This window comes from Rhincodon typus, chromosome 35 (genome assembly GCF_021869965.1).
Source record: "Rhincodon typus isolate 14 chromosome 35, sRhiTyp1.1, whole genome shotgun sequence".
Taxonomy (NCBI): domain Eukaryota; kingdom Metazoa; phylum Chordata; class Chondrichthyes; order Orectolobiformes; family Rhincodontidae; genus Rhincodon; species Rhincodon typus.
The window spans coordinates 21,947,377-21,967,570 of record NC_063366.1 but is presented as its reverse complement, the minus strand read 5'-3'; the positions used below and the strand labels follow the sequence as shown (position 1 = coordinate 21,967,570).

General features: G+C 43.0%; 1 protein-coding gene across 3 annotated transcripts in view; it reads right to left on the bottom strand.

The window, feature by feature from the left end:
* Positions 1–19,923, bottom strand: part of LOC109932017 (proline-rich transmembrane protein 1-like) — a 30,346-nt gene extending 10,423 nt beyond the window's left edge. Inside the window, exons 1-3 of one of the 3 annotated variants that reach the window (XM_048616603.1) lie at positions 19,745–19,923; positions 18,986–19,154; positions 3,447–3,742 (exon numbers count right to left, since the gene is read on the bottom strand). In XM_048616603.1, the coding sequence (XP_048472560.1) occupies positions 3,447–3,644 (198 nt within the window). In that variant the 5' untranslated portion in view covers positions 3,645–3,742; positions 18,986–19,154; positions 19,745–19,923. Of the gene's footprint in view, positions 1–3,446; positions 3,743–7,066; positions 7,577–18,985; positions 19,155–19,744 lie in introns of those variants that run through there. The other 2 variants (XM_020531277.2, XM_048616604.1) reach the window with 2 other exon arrangements.
* Between the last annotated feature and the right edge of the window lie 271 nt (positions 19,924–20,194).

Genomic DNA, 20,194 nt, shown 5'->3' with positions numbered 1-20,194 from the left:
TCATAGAGTCATACAGCATGGAAACAAACCCTTCGGTCCAACACGTCCACACCGACCAAATATCCTAAACTGCTCTAGTCCCACTTGCCAGCATTTGACCCATATCCCTCTAAACCCTTCCTTTTCATATACCCATTCAGATGCCTTTTAAATGTTGTTATTGTTCCTGCCTTCACCACTTCCTCTGGCAGCTCATTCCATACACGCACCACCCTCTGCATGAAAAAGTTACTCCTTAGATCCTTTTAAATCTTTCCTCTCTCACATTAAACCTATGGCCTCTATTTTGGACTCCCCTACCCTGGCAAAAAGAAACCTTGGCTATTCTCCCTATCCATGCCCCTCATGATTTTATAAACTTCTATAAGGTCATCCCTCAGCCTTCGATTCTCCAGGGAAAAAAGCCCGGACTATTCAGCCTCTCCCAATAACTCAAACCCTCTAGTCCCGGCAACATCCTTGTAAATCTTTTCTGCACCCTTTCAGGTTTAGCAATATCTTTCCTCTTCAGGTTTTCCTCCCTCTACCCCATTGGTTCTCCATCTATCCTTCCTCCTTGAAGATGCTCCTTAAAACATAGCTACCTTGTCATCACATCTTCCCATGTGTTCTACCAGTGCCCTGTTTATATGTTGTGTGTCAAACTGAATTGAATTGAATTAGCTTTTTTGTCTCATGCACTCCCATGAGTGCAGTGAAAAGTTTACAAGTCACCACTTAATATCCCATTTTAAATACAAAGTTACCCAGGCACAGATTCTTGAATACAAATTCTTAGTAAAAAAAAATTAGGAAAATAAAGAAACAAGAAGTCCAGCATTACGGACCATCAAAAGTCCAAAAACATAGCAACAAATTAGAAAAATAAAGAAATAAAAAGTTCAGAATAACAGTCCTTCCTTGATAGTATAACAAAGAAAAAATAAAGAAATTTTTAAAAACTGTATATTTATGGTCTCTGAAGGGGCTTGAGATGTCTTACTGCAATGAATGTGTTGTATAAGTGTAGGTTATTGTCGATATTCACTCCAATTGTCCACTAGCGGCGTGAGAGAGGAGAATTCCAGTTGTGGAACCTACAAAACAAAAAGGCTGAAACTTTCCCACCCCAACAACCCATCGAGCAGTGCTACTTCTGAATTTCTGACTTAGAGACAGAGAGAGAGAGACAGAAGTACAGGTGAGTAGGAAGTCCTGGTTACAATCTGAAGCAAATGGCTGATTAATAATTCAGTGTGTCCTACCAGAGTTACCATCCTGAGCAATGACATTTGGAAAATAGAGCTGAATGAACAGAGCTGAAATATCCCCCTGGTCCTCACATATCACCCCACCAACCTCTGCATCCAGCGCATCATTCTCCGCCACTTCTGCCACCTACAATCTGACCCCACAACCAAAGATATATTTCCCTTCCCATCCCATCTGCCTTTTGTAGGGACTGCTCACTCCGAGACTCCCTCATCTGATCCACACTCCCCACGAACCCCATCACACCTTGCACCTTTCCCTGCAACCACAGGAAGTGCTACACCTTCCCCCTCACCCCCATTCAAGGCCCAAAGCAAACCTTTCATATCTGACAGGGGTTCACCTGTTCATTTTCCAACTTGGTTTACTGTATCCGCTGCACCCAATGTTGCCTCCTCTACATGGGTGAGACCAAGTGTAGACTCAGAGACCATTTCGTAGAACATCTGCGCTCTGTACACAACAAATGACAACACCTTCCAGTTGCCAACCATTTTAATGCCCTCTCCCACTCCCTGGGCCTCCTCCAGTGTTGCAATGACACCAACCGCAAACTGGAGGAGCAGCATCTCATATTCTACCTCAGGAGCCAACAGCCCATTGGCCTAAACATAGAATTCACCAGTTTTAAAATTTCCCCATCCCCAGCCTCATCCCATGTCCAACCCACCCTCTCATTCCCACCTCCTTGCCCTGACAAAAACTGTCCATCTTCTCTCCCACCTATACACCCCATCCATCCCACTGACCAATCCCCGCTACTCCCTACCTGCACTCAACTGTCATCATCCCACCTACCTTCCCCAGCCCCATGCCTCCTCTCTATTTATTTCCCAGCTCCCTTCCCCCACTGCACTGCCCCCCCACCCCATTTCTGAAGAAGGGTCCAGACCCAAAACGTCAATTTTCCTGCTCCTGTAATGCTGCCTAACCTGCTGTGATCCTCCTGCTCCACACTGTGTTATCTCTGACTCCAGCATCTTGCTATGTCTGAATGAACCCCTTGTTTCAATTATTCATGAATTTCCAATCAGGTGCAGGTGCTGAGTGGGTTTTCAGGTGTAGAAATGACCTACCCACTTTTCGCCTCCTCAGCCCCGTTCACCACCTGCTATAATGGAGCATGAACGTGTTGAATTTTGTACTTAGCAGGATGGTGAAATGTTATGTACCCTACCTGTCATGTAATAGATGTCCCAAGGTGTTTTACAGGAGTGATTATTAAATTTGACTCCAAGCCACCTGAAGATATTGCGTTGTAAGGAATGTGGCAGCCAAATTGCACACACGAAGAGTCTAATAACAACAATGAGATAATGATCAGATAATCTGGGCTGGTGGGATGGGTGCTAACCATTGTTGGTTGGCAGATAAATATTGGCCATGGCAGCAGCGAGAACTTCCTCGCACTTCAATCAAAATTGCAGAACATTTTCCATCCACCAGAAGGCAGGACAGGCCTCATTTTAAAATTTCATCCAGACGATGGCACCTCTGATTGTGCACTTCAGCACTGGGAATGTCAGCCTGGAAGCTCCAGTCCTTGGAGCTGTGCTTGAACACACAGCTTTCTGACTCACCCATGTATGTCATTTGCAAAGCCTTGGTTAATGGAAAATTGGAAAAAAAAAGTGACCTATATTACATTTGCATGTTCTAATTACCAGGGAGGCAGAGACAGGAAGCACAAGCCTTTGATATTGCTCCTGGCCTAGATCCCTACTCTCATACCTGGTCCATCTCCAACCCTGACCTGAGTAGACTGGTCTTGCCTGTCGACCTGGTGATAGTTGGTTCCCGAGGCTCTAAATATAGGGCCCTGATGTACCCCACTGTCACCAGCCCTGAAACTCCACTTCACACGAATAGCACAATTTGTTTGTGAGGTTGTACTCAGGTTGTAGAAAGGCAGGCAAGTCGGCCTTCACACCACTGAACGAGAACCTCTCAGTAACCACATGCCGAGCTAGATGGCAGAGGAGAGAGCTCTCCTTGCACTTTGCTGGCTCAGGCCTGGTTCCACGTCTGTCAAGGCCTCAGGCATCGCTCATAATGTGTATTATTCATTAACATAATTGGACTTAACTCCCATACACACTTGTTCTTGCTTTCCCATATTAATTGATATTATCTTGACCAATTTCAAAAATGAATGCAAATATCCACATATAATTCGAAGATGGCAGGGTACTCACATTCCCAATGGAATAGACAGGGACCAGTGTTGTGTAGGGTTGAAGCTGCACAGCATAGCCTGGTGGTGAGATGTAGGTTCCTGGCCCCATGGGTCCGTGTGGCATCACGGCAGTGTATCCTGGCGCTCTGCCGTGGAACTGCGTCTCTTGAATGTAGCCCCGCACGCCCATGGGAAGGGGAGGCAGCTGTGCCGGCATGGAATACCCCGTAGATGTGGCATCGTGACGTGTCTCGATTACTTGGTTGTAGGGAGGAGGTGAGGAAGGCTGTGTAGGTGCATCTGATGAATCTGAAACTGTACAGGAAGGGAAAGTGATTTACGAGCTGGTCAGCCCATGTTTATTACCAAATGCTATGCATTTCATACCCAATCTACAGAGGAACCCACAATCTACATGCCAATGCTATTAACGTTAACATTGCTGAAGGGGCACCTTGCTGAAGCCTTTTCATCCTGTACTCATCAGGACAAATGAAAGAATGCCAAATTTCAAATGATCGCAACAATTTAGACCACAGGCGAAAAAGATGCCGATTGGCTGACAATTCAATTCTGATTGGCCAAGCATTGGGACAATGGGGATCTTTAGGCTCTCAAGGCTCAAGGGTAGATGCAAAGCTTGAATGTACTCTTTTCATTTGGTGAGAACAGATCCTTGTGTTTAAATGTATGTCATTCCAGCAAGTTAAAAAAAAGCCATGTTATGACCTCCACTGATTACCTTAAATTGGTTGTGAGCGTACCTAGGATTGTATCGCCAACTGTTGCCCAACTGCAGAATCACATCTGACACATTGTGTTTTGGGTTTCAAAAGTATGGGCTGGTTGAGTATGGACCCTGCCCACTATGACCAATAGGAACATGTTGTTTGGTTCAGGTAGCCAATCACTGGTTAGTATTGCACTGTTACTGAAATTCATACAGGACAGTGCTTCGTTCTGTGGAAGGCAGACCATTGTTTTCGGACATGGTAACTAACTCTCATGCAGCCACTACATACTAACAATTCTCCTCTGCTGAACTGGAATCTCACCATATAGGATCACTTTCTGCTCCTTGTGTGTGTGCTTGACTGCAAGCAGGTGATATTAGCCAGGAAGGTACATCAGGTAAGATCAATGCAGTAAGTGAGACTGATGGACAGACAAACAGATACACAGATATAAATACACATGATGTCAAATGTGGCTCAGTAGGTAGCATTTTGACCTCTGTGCCTGAAGAACCAGATGACAGCAAGGGTCTGGAAATCTCTCTAAGAAGAGGCAGTAGAAATAGAAACCCTTAGCTGATTTAAAAGGTGGGACAAAAACAGAAGTTGCTGGAAAAACTCAGCAGATCTGGCAGCATCTGTGAAGAAAAATCAGTTCTGTTCTGAGGAAGCATCATCAAACCCGAAATGTTAACTCTGATTTTTCTTCACAGATGCTGCCAGACCTGCTGAGCTTTTCCAGCAACTTCAGTTTTTGTTTTTGATTTACAGCATCTGCAGTTCTTTTGGTTCTGTTTTAAAAGGTGCCCAGTTATGCAACTGAATTAAGGTCCTGGGTCACGCACCAAGTGCTGGGAAATGGGAGTTGGCTGTATGGCACATTTTGTGGCAGGTGGTGACATGATGGACAGAGTAATCTTGTTTAAAATATTTTAAATTTCTGAAGATGAAGATCATGTCGTGACGTGGGAGTGCCAGTAAAATACTCCTTTGAAGGGCCAACACAGGCATGATAGTTGGAATAGCTTTCTCGATTGCAGTAATGATTCTATGAAGAGTTTGGATTCAATGTTCGATGATCATCCTCCCAGCCCAGTTCTGGGAGACCACTGCACAGTCAGAGGTGCCTCTGCCAGGTGACATTTTAAACCTGACTGCCTTTTCAAGTGGGCATCAAAGGTACCATGACACTGCCCAATAGGATCATTGAGAAAGTGCTTGCCTTTATGACCTGAGACATTGAATCTAAGACAAGCAAGGTGGTACTGGAATTGTATATAAACATTAGTTTGGCACCAGCTAAAGTAATACATGCATTCTGGTCACGGTACTGTATGCCAAAGGTTTGATTGCAGTGGAAAGGAAACAGAGGTGATTTATCAGGAATTTTTTTTTATTTCTGGAGAATTTTTGTTTTGATGGAATATTATATGGGTCAGTGCTGTTTACTTTGGAAAGAGAAAGTTGAGGGGAGATCTAAATGAAATTTATAAAATTAAGAGGGGGTCACTGCAGAGTGGATAGAATGACTCCATTCCAGTTAGTTGAGGGATCCACAGTCACTGGTCATTGATTTGGGATGAGGCAGGAGGGGATTGAAGGAGAAATATTTACACTTAAAGAGTGGTAAATATCTGCTACTCACTGCCTAAAATAGTGATAGAGGCAAAAACTTTCATAGCATGGAAAAAAGAACTTGGATTATGTGCTTGACGTGTTGTAGCCTACAAGGTTATGCATCGAAAGCAGGAGATAGGGATAGATGGCTACTTGACTGATACATGGACAAAATGGGCCAAATGGCCTCCTTCTGTGCTGTAGATTTCAATAAATTCCTCTTTACAATCTATTTCAAAGAAGAGCAGCAGGGTGTTCCTCTCAGACCCTAAAACATCACGAGAAAACAGATGATCTGGTTATCATCACGTTACCAAAGGGGAGCTTGCTTTGAGCAAATTGCCTAGTGTGTTTCCTCCATTACAACAGAGAGCTTCATTGGCCAAAAAACATTTTAGGATGCTCCATGATCAGAAAAATAAAACTGCAAGTCTCCTTCCATAGGGACAAATGAAAACTGCCACAGTCCCAGAGGATACTTGCTTTCCTAGGGAGACAGTCAACTGAAGGGGAGTTTAACCCGAGGATCAGTGTAGGGTGAGGATTAGCCTCAGGTAACCTCACCTAGTACAGGAATTAAACATGTACTGTTAGCAATTGGTCTGACAGTGCAAACCAGCTCTCTAATTGACTGAGCCAATTAAAACCCCCATTAATGTGTGTGTTTATGTTAACTAGGCAAACAGAAAGATAGTTGATTGAAATACTGTTCTGTTTGAGAAGGATCAAGAAAAATCATTCAAAAAGGGACCTTCCAGTACATTGGAGTTCATTGCTCTGTACAATGCGGGTGTTTTGGAACCTGACAGGGAAGTAATTAGATTATGCTTCAGCCAGCCATCTCCCACTGCTCCTCTCTGGGTACAACATCTTCCAATCAATTATCACCTCTCTTCATCGCTGGCACGTCTCCACAAGCAGCAGGCACTGCCATCACCTTCACAGAAAAAAACAGGGAGGTCTCACTCTGCAGCAACGTGACAGCTGGTACATGTTCAGTCCTCTTAATGCACACAGGTTGAATCCTGTCGTAACTCACACTCACTCTATTACTTCCCAATTACTGTGCAAAACATGTTTCATACTGAAATGGACATTTATTCATGTTCATTATCAATATTCCACAGTAACAAGCCAATATTACTTCCTTGACAGATTAACTCACTTGTGGGATGTATGAATTGCTGGCAAGGTCTGCATTTATAGTACACCCCTAATTCCCCTTGAGGAGGCGGTGGTAAGCCACTATCCTGAACTGCTGCAGTCTGTGTGGTGCAGGTACACTCACAGAGCTCTTAGGGAGAGTGCTCCAGGATTTTTATCCAGCGAAAGTGAAAGAACAGCCAGCATACATTTCAAGTCAGGATAGTAAGTGGTTTGGAAAGGAACTTGGAGTGGATGTTGCTTCCATGAGTCTGCTGCCCTTGTCTTTCTCATTGGTAGGGGTCACGGATTTTGAAGGTATTGCCAAAGGAGCCTTGGTAAGCTGCCACAATGCATCTTGTTTGTTGTACATGCTGCATCCGAGGTAGAGGATGTAGATGCTTTAGATGTTGGATAAGGTGCCAGTCCAACAGGTTGCTTTGTCCTGGATTTTGTTGAGCTTCTGTGTTTATTGCTGAAACCGTACTTTACAGTAGAGACACAGTTGAAAGGATTTCATCACATTCCTGACTTGTACCTTGTACATGGTGTGTGGACAGTAGGCTTTGGGGAGACAAGGTGTGAGCTATTCACTGCACAATTCCTCTGCACCCTTTCAGCCATAATACTTTCATGGCTTCTCCAGGTTAGTTTCTGATCAATGGCACTTCTTACCCCAGGGTGTTGATAGTGGTGCAGTGGTAATATCACTAGACTAGTATTCCTACTGCTTGAGGATGTATGTTCAAAACCCACTGTGGCAACTGGTGGAAATTAAATTCAATTAACAAATAATTTTAAAAATCATGAATTGCTAGCTAATTTCCTCAATGGTGATTTTGAAACTCATCTGGTTCAGTAACAGCTTTAGGAAGGAAATCAGCAATGTGAGAATATTCTGAGTTGAATATGACACTCCTACAGAACAGAAGCAGTCACATATGTTCTGAACCGTTGAATCTGTCTCTCTCCCCTCAGTTGCTGCCAGACCTGCTGGTATTTCCAGCACCTTTTTTTCACAGGGGAGTTTAAAAGAATGATCGTCCTTACAGCCTGTGAAGACGGTCCGGTGAGGGGAGGTTGAGGGGAGGAGGAAGAAGGAATCCAGTAGGTTTTGCTTATGAGATGGTAGGAACTGTAGATGCTGGAGAATCTGAGATAACAAGGTGTAGAGCTGGATGAACACAACAGGCCAAGCAGCATCAGAGGTGCAGGAAAGCTGACGTTTCGGGCCTCGACCCTTCTTCAGATTCCTGAGGAAGGGTCTAGGCCCGAAACATCAGCTTTCCTGGTCCTCTGGTGCTGCTTGGCCTGCTGTGTTCATCCAGTTCTACACCTTGTTATCTCAGGTTTTACTTATGCATCTATTTACTTTCTCTCTAGGCCACCTCCCAGTACAGTACTGACAGTGTGCGCCATGCTGTCAGAGATGCTATCTTTGAAAGGCGGTCTTAAACTGGGCAAAAACAAAAGTTGTGGGAAGCTCAGCAGGTCTGGCAGCATCCCCAGTTCTGAGGGAGGTCACCGGTCCCGAAATTTTAACTCTGATTTTTTTCTTCACAAATGCTGCCAGACCTAATGAGCTTCCAGCAACTTCTGTTTTTGTTCCTGATTTACAGCATCCACAGTTCTTTCAGTTTTTTTTAAACTGGGGACCTGTCCATCCTTTCTGGTGGATATAAAAGTTTCCCTGATGCTTGGGATGAGATATGTGTTTAAAAGGGATTTGTTCTGTCCTGATTGTCTTGAAACCAAATGTTAGAAATCTGGCACTGAGGTCTGCTCTATAAAAAGCAGAGTAAATGGCTTTAGCTTCTTTTTAAAATGTAGACAAAAGAACCATGTGTGGTTGGAGTCAGGCCCACACAGACCCAGGGTTTTAGATTTTGCTTTCAGTTTTTGAAGCTAGGGATTTTGGGAGTTGGATCTCCACGATATAGCTCTCTCTCTGCTGCTGCAAAAAGCTTGAAATCTCTTTCTGTTGCTAACCTGTTTCTTTCAGCATGTCATTCTGCTGAGTTAGAGTGAGAAGAACATTTGTGAGAATAACACAATTTTGCTGAATTTGCCTTTGCCAAGGGTGTGTTTATGGGATGCTGCTATTGGAACAGTTGATGATTAGTAGATAAATAACATATTAAGACTTTTAAATATAGTTAAAGCTATGTGAATTTTTTTTTGTTTGTAATTTAACTTGGTATAAGAATAAAGTGTGCTATGCTTAAAGCCTAGTGGTTTGACCAATTGAATCACATCTGGAAGTCAACACCTAACACTTGTCTTTAAATTACCTGCAAATAGGAGTATGGGATAAGTCCTTGGTATGTTTTGAGGGGATTTGGTCTGGTCCATTACAATGGTATTTCAAAGAAGAGCAGGGAAGATCATCCATAGTCCTGCCTAATACGTATCTATCAATCAGCAACACTTGAAAAAATTGTTGCCTGACTGTTGTATGTGTTGCATGTGGGAGCTTGCTGTGCACAACTTGACTGCCACCTTTCCTATCTTATAACAGTAGACTACAAGTCCATCACGAAGTGGTCAGCCCGTAGCGCCCTTGAGACCCTGTGGAAAAGGAGACGGTAAATCCTGTCGGGTTGTTCCCTGAGCAGACTGTCAAAGTCATTTGGCAGAATGCCTCATTTCCGTAACTGTCCAACAAACACCAAGACATTGCTTGGCTGGTGGTGAGAAGGGCACTACTTATGAGATCCTTCTTGAACGCTCAGTCTGTCTGTGCCACTGCACTCTGCCCTCAAAGCAGCGAAAGGGTGGGGGTGGGGTAGAGACTGTCACATATCCCTTGCTGGAATGTGCCTTTGTGAAGGAGAAAGATGCAGCAGTTTTTGTCAGGGTTTGCCTTGTGCAGTTCCGTGACGCAGGACTCTGTTCTACAGTCTGTTCCCTGGGACTACACACCAAGACAAACAGTGACAGTACCTGGAGGATCATCAACTTGGTGAAAGACGCTCATTGGACTGCCCAAATCCCATTGGTCTTCCAGAGCAAGGATTGACCCCAACCAAGCGTTGCAGACTGGCACATTCCAAGGTCCAGGGCTACGTGCTAAGGGATGCACTGAAGTTTGGGGCAGCTGCAGCCAAGGCACAGTGGGGAAAGACTGGGTCTTCCTGCTGAAGCTAAATGGGGGTCTTTTCAGTTATTGGACTCTCCTAGCATCTCAAAAATATGTAAATATTGTCTGGTTCAAGTAAGAGGTGTCTGGTTTGTTTGTTGGATAGAGTCAAACTTCAGTGTTTACTTGTTTCCTTCATATGCTGTTGTACAGAACCAAACTGCGTTTGTGACTATGTATAGGTATAGTTTTTTTTATGAGTAAAGTATATTTTTAAAATTAAAAACGTGACCACATTAGGAAAGTGGCCATGATTTAAGATGTTCTGAGATTACTGAGAGGTTTTATCTATAAAAGGCATTTTCTTGGATGAATAAAGAATAATCTTGTCCACTGCTTTGACATTGCGACACTCACTGTCCGAGACCAAACAGAATGAGTTTGAGAATTGCAGTAACCTGTGAAGTTATTTTCAGTATTAACCAATGTTATCGTGATATGAGATAAAGAAATAGGAAAACCAGAGAACTCATTTTGCAGCCCATGTAATATAGAATGTGATGGGAACTTAGCTTCAGTCCTTTATTTAGTGTGAATGAAGCCTATCTAAAGCAAAAACAAAACAGTAATATTTTGTTGTTAGCTTTTCCACCCACTTGTGGACTATTTAGCTTGGTAAAGTTCTTTACAAGAAGAGATAAACCATTTGTTTGACAATACAATCTGTTTATATCACACTATTAAGCAAGGTGAATGTATTTTAATTTGTGAGCACTTACCTCGACATCACTTTGAAATTGAAACCAGTTGAAGATAACCTCTAACCTAAGGAAGGACTTACAATTATAAAACATATTTCAGCCAAAGTTCTTCAGGGTCAATAAGGTACTCTTGCAGTTTTGTCATTATTCTAACCTCAAACCAGTGCCTGTGACATTTTACATTCTTAAAAGATGCTGGATAATTACAATTTGTTGGAGCTGAAATGCATCAGCCAAATTGAACACAATGAATTCCTACAAACAGCTATACAGTAATGATCATATTTAGTGATGTCAGTTGGAGGATGAACATTGGGCTAGGCACTGGGGAAAACTCACTCACTGAACTTGACAATAACACTACCGGATCAAACATCCAGCTGACAGGGAAGGCAGGACTGTCTGTTTTATGTCTCACCTAAAAACAGTATTTCCAACAATGCAGCACTCTGTCCAAACCGCACTGGGAGTTTCAGGTTAGATTTAACTCTTAGAAGTGGCATCACTACTTTCTGACTCAGACACAAGAGCACTACCTGCACAACTAACAGTGACCACTGTGATCCAAAACACATGTGCAGACTGAATGCCAGTAAGTTCTTTATAATTGAATCCTTTCTCAAACCACCTATGCTGCCCAAGGTGAACATTAAACCATAGTCTATTTCGGAGCAGTAAGTGGTTACCCAGAGCAGCACATCCTCTCCTATTTGTTAGCCATGACACTGTTGCTGTTGGACATCATCTCCCTAATGTGTACCTCGAAATGGGAGTTGGTTAGTTTGGATGGTTGGTTTGCAACCCAGAGTGACACCAACAGTGTGGGTTCAATTCCCACATCAGCTGAGGTCACCATCTAGGTCCTGCCTTCTGAACTGTGCTGACTGACCTTTTACAATCACCCACCAGTTGCCTTGCTCCAATGAGAGAACAGCCTAATGGGATTACTGCTACCTCATATAGCTCCACTTCCAGGTTAAGGATCTATCTGTCATTCACATCCCCTCAATGACTTTAAGTCTAAGGAATGATTTTATAAATCTGCAGTGTTCACACACAGCAAATCAGATGTGATATTCCAACAAGTTTAAGTATAGCCTCATTCACTAGCAGTAGGGACTCAAAGGGGTTGAAATGGGCCACCCTTTTCATGTCTATTCCAATATTCAGTTTGAAAAATGACAGTGGAACTGAGCATCAAGTGCAGGTTACTGAATGAGAGTTCATTTCAATCCCATAATATAAAATCTCCAGGGTTTCCTCTGACATGCTGTTCTATTTTCTCACAGTCATTTTTACAAAGATGGATCTCTGAACACCAATTCTGAATTAAATTTCTCTCATCTCAGCCCACTAATGTATGGCTGTCTATGGAACAGTCTAGTCAGGCCCATTCTCCTCCCTGTGCCCATAGCCTGACATGAGCCTGCACTCATGTAAACATCCAATTTCTTTTTGACATTATTCATTGTCTCTGATTCCATCAAAATTCTACTTTCAAGTCATTACCCCCCCTGCATAAGCTCTTCTTCACACCTTAAAACCTTAAATCTTTGCCCCCTAGTCCTTACACAATCAGCTAATAAAACAGGTTTTCTTTGTCTACTTTATCTAAACCTGTCATAATGTTGTACAGCTCTGTCAGATCCTGCCTCAACCTGTTTTGCTTCAAGGAGAACAAACTCAGCTTATTCACCCTAACTTGGTCACGAAAACCCCTCGGCTCTGGAACCATTCTGGGAGATCTGAAGCAGTACAAGTCCAAATGCGACAAGATCTGGATAATACTCAAGCTTGGGCTGAAAAGTGACAAGTAACATTCACGCGACACAAAAACCATCTCCAATAAGCGAGAATATAACCACCACCCTTTGACTTTCAATGGCGATACCTTCACTATCAACCTAAGTGTAATCATTGATCAGAAACTAAGCTGGACTAGTGACGTAAATACTCTGGCTACAAGAACAGGTCAGAGGCTAGGAATACTACAGCATGTATTTGACCTCTGGACTCCGCAATAATTGTTCACCATCTGCACAGCAGAAGTCAGGCATGTGATGGAATATTCGCCATATGCCTGAAAAAATGCAGTTCCAGCAACACTCAAGTAGCTTGACACCAACCAGGAGAATGCAGCCCACATGGTTGGCACCAGATCCACAAATATCCACTCCCTTCACCACTGACACTCAGTAGCAGCAGTGTGTGCTATCTACAAGATACCCTGCAGAAAATCACCAAGATCCTCATACATCACCTTCCAAACCCATGACCACTTCTATCTAGAAGGACATGGACAGCGGATACATGGGAACACCACCCCCTCCAAGCCTCTCACCATCCTGACTTGGAAATATATCACTGTTCTTCCATTGTCGCTGGGTCAAAACCCTGGAATTCCCTCCCTAAGGACATTGTGGGTCTACCTCTACCAGGTGGACTGCAGCAGTCCAAGAAGGCAGCTCACCACCACCTTCTCAAGGGCAATTAGGGATGGGCAATAACGTCAGTCACGTCAAAGCTCTATGAATGAATAGAAAATAAATGTCTCTTCAGCATGTTTTCAAGGACATTCACATCTTCCTTAAAGTGTGGAGATAGAACTGGACACAACACTTTAATTGTGGCCTAAACCACATCTTATATTATTTAAGCATAACATCCCTGATATTTTCGCAGCCCAATGTGTTTTGTTAACCTCATACTCTATACGTTCTGCCACTTACGCCATTGACCCCAAGTCCCCCTACACCACTTCTTAGGTCTGTGCCATTAAATCTACGTTTCCTCTCCCTATCTCACACCATTCTGTATTGAATTGCATCTGCTACTTGTCTGTCCATTTTTCCAGCCGAGGTACCATTGCAGTTGATTGTATAATACTCACAATTTGTCACAACTTGTCACAACTACAAAGCTTGGTAAAATTGGCAAATTTTGAAATTTGACCCCATACCCCTATATTTGAGTCACTTATGTATTTCCAAAAAATACGCCTCATTTTTCAATCAAGATAATACAAATCAAATTAACTCTCTGTGATTTATATGTCAATAATCCTATCCAAGTCAGAAGTGGCATCACAAGCATGGTGCTTTACCTGAAATATACAGTAATGCCCATGATTTTATCTTTGTTATTGAGTACCACATTTGGTGATGTTGAATGTTGCAAGAGTACTGGAGTTGTAATCTTTTCTGAGATTTATATTTATATTTTAGTAAATGGGAAATGATATTTTTTATTGCAATAGATCTGGTATACCAGCTCATGATGGTAACTAAACTAATTTGCAAAAGTGACTTATATTCATTAGAAGATCGGTTATGTCTATTGTACAGGATACACTCTTTCATTTGGGAAGTTCAAGGCGTGAAACAATATGGAAACAAATCAACAAATGATGCTTTTCCGGTCTTGTACTGATTTTACATCTTTAATTCATTACAAAATAAAGTTATCTGCTCCAGTCTTCTACATTTGGGCAGCACGGTGGCTCAGTGGTTAGCACTGCTGCCTGACAGGACCAGGCACATGGGTTTGATTCCACTCTCAGGCAACTGTCTGTGTGGAGTTTGCACATTCTCCTGGTGTCTGTGTGGGTTTCTGCTGGGTGCTCCATTTCCTCCCACAATCCAAAGATGTGCAGCTTGGGTGGATTGGCCATACTAAACTGCCCATTGCACCAGGGGCATGTATGTTAGGCGCATTAACCATGGGAAATGCAGGGTTACAAGGAGAGGGTAAGAGGATGGATCTGGGTTTGATGCTCTTCAGGGGTTTGGTGTGGACTTGTTGAGCCAACTGGCCTGTTTCCACACTGTAGGGATTCTATGGAAGTTTAAATTGTTTCTTTGGGGTGCTGAGTGCTCTGAGCCGCAAGAATAAACAGAAAACATGAAGACATTTCATGCCATGTAATTTCTTTGAGTAGCCAGATCTTGGTGATGAATAAGTGAGGAGAGCTCAGGACTGGTGAAGGAAACACTGTTCCACATTTAGGGTTAAGCACCAAGTTAAAGTGTCCTCCTACTCCTATCCAAAAAGCCCAAACTTAAAATAACATTATTATGGCACTCAACAGGAGATGGAAATTTCCATGTCTGTCTGTTCTCTTCTTTGAGTTTCAAAAGTTTACTTTATTCATAAATTATCAAACAATAAAAGACAAGTTCAACACAAATCCATGCAGACTGCAGACAGTATGGTGGAAGTTTGACATTCCTTATCCAGTTGCAACAAAAGGGCATTTTCTAACTATGGAAGAAAACTATTTACATTCCATTAAGGCTATGAGGGTATCTTGAAACTTAACAGACCCTTGGAATTTGTTATACTTTGCCAGAAACTCCTTAGAATTTGGTCATTCCCCTCTGTGCCTTGGCAGCAGCTGCCCCAGGGAGATTTATGGCAGGTGATCCAATCCTGACCAATGCCGACTTTTCATAATTGCGAATGTAATGGCCTGTTAATCTGCAGACCCAAGTAATGTCCCGGGGACACGGGTTTGAATCCTGCTATAGCAGATGGTGGAATATGAGTTCAATAAAAATCTAGAATTAAGAGTCTAATAATGAGCATGAAACCATTGTCAATTGTCAGAAAAACCCATCTGGTTCACTAACATCCTTCAGCGAAGGAATTTGCCATCCTTACCTGGTCTGGACTACATGTGACTCTAGACCCACAGTAATGTGATTGACTCTTAATTGCTCTCTGGAATGGGCAATAAATGCTGGTCTAGCCAGAGTCACCCACATCCTGTGAACGAATAGAAAACAAAGTTGTTCTGCTTGCCTGCTCATTAATTCTACAACCAGCCTCTTTGACACCAGGTTCATGGTGTCATGCAGTGGGACTGGCAGAGGTGCTCATTGCTGCTAAGGTTTTGTGATGCTTGTTCTACTGGCATCACATTAAAGCACAACTTGATAGCACTGTCCTAATGCAGCAGCACATGGAGAACACCCAGCTTTGAGCAGACAAGTGACAAGTAACATTTCTGTCACACAATTAGCATTTCAATAGAAAGGGAATCTGACCATCACCCCTTGACATTCAGAACTGTTACCTCGCTGAATCCCCCACAATCAGCATCCAAGAATATTGACCAGAAACTGAATTGGACCAGCCATATAAATTCTGCAGCTACAAGAGCAGCCCAGAAGTTAGCAATACCACAGCGAGAAACTCGTTTCCTGACTCCCCAAGGCCTCTATATCATCTACAAGGCACAAGTCAGGAGTGTGACGGAATACTCCCCAGTTTCCTGGATTGGTGCAGCTGTAACAACACTCAAAAAAGCTCAGTTCCAGAGATGTACAAAGCAGCCTGCATATCCACATTCAGTCCTTCCACCAATGATGCACAGTGGCAGCAGTGTGTACCATCTATATGATTGACTGCAGAAATTCATCAAGGCTCCTTAGACAGCACTTTCCAAACTCATAGCTAATGGCATCTAGAATGACAAGAACATGGGAACATCATCATCTGCAAGGTCCCTTCCAAGCCATACACTATCCTGATATATTGGAAATATATCACCATTCCTTCAGTGTCACTGGCTGAAATCCTTGAAGTGATTCCCTGATAGCACTGTGGGTGTCACTACATCAAACGTACTTCAGCAGTTCAAGAAGTCAGCTCATCAGCAGTTTCTCAAGGGCAACTAAGGATGGATAACAAGTGATGGCCTGGTGGCATTATCACATCTGCTATCACCATGGCAGATGGTGGGATTTGAATTCAATAGAAAACAAATCTGGATTAAGAGTCTAGTGATGACCATGGATCCTTTGTCGATTGTTGGAAAAATCAATCTGGTTCACTAATGTCCTTTAGGGAAGGAAACTGCCATCCTTAACTGGTGTGGCCGACAGGTGACTCCAGACTCACAGCAACGCCCTCTGGGCAATTAACGTTGGGCAATAAATGCTGGTCTAGCCAGTGACACTGACATCCCATGAAAAAGTGTAACCACATACAACAAATCCATGATCGACATCTTTAAAATGCTTTAAGTATATTTTTTTCTTCCTCTACCATCTCTTTTGTCAATGGCTTAATGTTTATTTCTACTAGATAAAGAAAAGTCTTTTACTGATATTTACAACTCTGTTTGATAGACACTTTTATAGGGCGGTAACAACTTTTATTTTAACCACAGCATTCACTGGTTTGATAGAGAGTGCATGCTGGGTGCATGACTTGGAAGTGTCATGAGTTGTCATGGAGATTGGGTGGGGTTTGAAAGGGTGTGTGCTGGAGAGCGTAAAATATAACTAAATAATTGACATGAAGAAGCAAAAAAAACCCACCACATACCCCTTCCCTTCTCCCTTTTATCTCTGAGTGAAAATTGGGACGGACAGGTTACTTTCTAGAATATTAGATTTGCCAAGTTAGAAAAATTTCGTACTCAAGCCGCTTATTTCTAATATGAAAATCCAACGTCTGTCTCTGAATAAGTATCTGTTTCCACTGAAATTCCTTTCTCTATTTCTGCAGCAAATATCAACCTTAATCCACTGGAAATTTCTTTCATTGTCCTTCTGTTGATTTTTTCAACCATCACAAGATTGTCTCTTCCTTTGGTTTTAGGCTGTATACCTGTGTGAAACAGAAATTTCTCCCTTCCCTGAAATAATAAGGTGTAGAGCTGGATGAACACAGCAGGCCAAGCAGCATCAGAGGAGCAGGAAAGCTGATGTTTCGGGCCTAGATCTCCCTTCCCTACTGTCTGCAGTATATTTTTTTATCTAAAATCTCTCTATCTCTGCGCATCCTTTTCCATGTTGTTTTGGACTTCAGTGGCAAAGAAGAACAGGCTTACATAAAACCTGATGACAATTCACTGGCACCAATACGGCACAAGACCCCAACTTTCTCGTTCTCTGCAATACAGCCCTACTCCGTATCGATCTGAACTTTATGTCTTTCAGTTTGTCTTTCTGCAGAATACCTCCATCTGTATCAATCAAAATTACTCTATCACTCAGCAGTGAAACCCTGTTTTTAATAAGCTAAAGTCTGTCTCTCTATGGTAAAGCTCTATCTTCATCTAACTAAACTCTCCCTGTATCTATGTAACGTCTGTCTCTGTACAAATATATCTTACCCATATCTATCTAAAGTATATTTCTCTGCAGTATACTTCTATCTTTATTTCACCTGTCTTTCCCTCTGTCTGCTGTACATCTCAATTTAAAGTCTCCCTCTGTGCAGAGTATCTCCATCTGCATCTAGCCTCTCACTCTCTGCAGCGTCTATCTGGATCTAGTCTCTTTCTCTCTCTCTCTCTTTCTATGTAGTGCATCTCTAACTGTATCTGGTCTCTCTCTCTCTCTATGCAGTGTCTCTCTAACTGGGTCTAGCCTCTCTCTCACTATGAAGTGTACTCGATCTGTATCTAAACTCTCTCTCTCTCTCTGTCTATGCATCGTGTATCTATCTGAATCTAGTCTTTGTGCAGTGTATCTCAATCTGTATCTAGTCCTTCTCTATGCAGTGTATCGCTATCTATCTAAAGTCTCTCTCTCTCTTTGCAATGCCTCTGTATCTAGACTGGCTCTAGGCAGTGTATCTCTATCAGTACCTAGTTTCTCTCTATCTGTCTATGCAGTGTATCTGTATCTAGTCCCCGTCTGTGTAGTGTATTTCTATCTGTGTCTAAAGTCTCTCTCTCTCTATGCAGTGTTTTTTTTCTGCGTCTTGTCTCTATGCAGTGTGCTCTATTTGTGTGCTCTCTCTCTCTCTGTGCAGTCTCTCTCTATACCTCCCTGCAGCATGTCTATCAGTAAGTCTTAGGGCATCAGCAATACCCTACTTTTTGTATCTAAAAGCCGATCTCTTCCTCTCCATCCACCTGCATCATATCTCCCTTCCTATGGCTGACTAAAGTTTGCCTCTAGCTCGTAATATCTCCTTTCCCGTTGCCCGGTTCTTTCTTCCAGTGAGCCATTCATCCGTGGGGAGGGCTGCCTCTCACATGGGCCCCGTGTATACCCACACGTCAGACAGAGTGTCGCTTCTGGCGTGTTTCTACATGACTGCATCAAAATGCAGATATCTGGCGTGTAGCATTATATTGCAATCATATCCATAAAACACACACACACACAGCCTCCTGATTTACACCGCGAGCTTCGGGCCAAAGAACAACAGCAGGACAGAGAGGGAGATGGTGTTGACAAGTGAATCTCAATCCTTCCCCTATTACCTTGCCTTTAAACTCCACACATGACTGCAGTAATGGTGTTTGTTTCTGTCTGAACTCTCCTTGTTCTATGTCGGGGATGCTCGTCCGTTTCGCCATAAATATTCTGCTGGCTCGCCGTTCTCAATGAGTGGGAGATTAAAGCTTCATTGGAAACTGCGAGGCCACAGAACTGCAATAAATGAGAAATGGGCTAAAGTGTTTCTTTTTCATGGGGAAGAGGGAGAATAGCCCTGCTCTCTATAACCGGAACTGGTTATCCTTTTTCAGGACAGCTGGTACGGTGCAGGGTGTTTGACAGGACTGTCAGTACTGAAAGCCCCGGGATTCGTACAGAGCACCGTCAGGCACTGTGTGTCCCCACAGCTTCCAGCTGAGAAACGGCTCGGTAGCTGGGCCATTTCTGTGGATAGCCAATGGCAATGAAGCCGTGACAGGAAAGGGGCTATCAGAAAAGGCACATGTCACACTTTGCATCCATTTAGCTCCGGCCTACCCTGTTTGAATCCAGAACACAGGCGGACTAATGTGTGCTAACGCCAAAACATTAATGCCATGAGAGGTCCTAATACTATGTAGCTCTGACGGATTGGTCGGAATTTTTCTTATTTAATTGTTACATGTCAGGAGATTCCCACTAACAATCCAGCACAACATTTCCACATTCCACTCACCCCAGTAACACCACTAAAGCAAAAAACAAAAATGAATTTGGGTTTGCAGCACAATCAGCGTCATTAGGACAAGGCAAAACGATTTTACCTGCTTTTTCAGTAGCCATGGTCTGTGTTAAAATGAAACTAAAGTAAAACTACCGGAAGCCTCACATTTATTGAAACAGAGTCGAAGGAAAACAATAATCAAATTAAACTGGCAAGATAGGTTGCTTTTGCGTTATCATCCCCTAACAGTTGGACCTGTGTAGAGTTGCTCTTTCAATGCATCTCTGATCCCGCCTTCTTCTCTCCCCAGAGGCTGCTTATTGGTGTTAACGGCAGAAGGGCACGCCCCCTCCGGCAACTCCCTCTCTCTGATTGCTCCGTCATCGTGTCAATCACAGCTGTGGGGTCGTTTGGCTTTTGGTGCTCACACTGTGGAGGCTGCCTACTTTTAACTCCTTTGCAGCTCAAGCAGTGAGGCTGAAAGAAGGTCCCATCATTGGAACAAGTGCATGGCTCCAGAATGGGCTTCCCTACAGGAGACCATAAAACA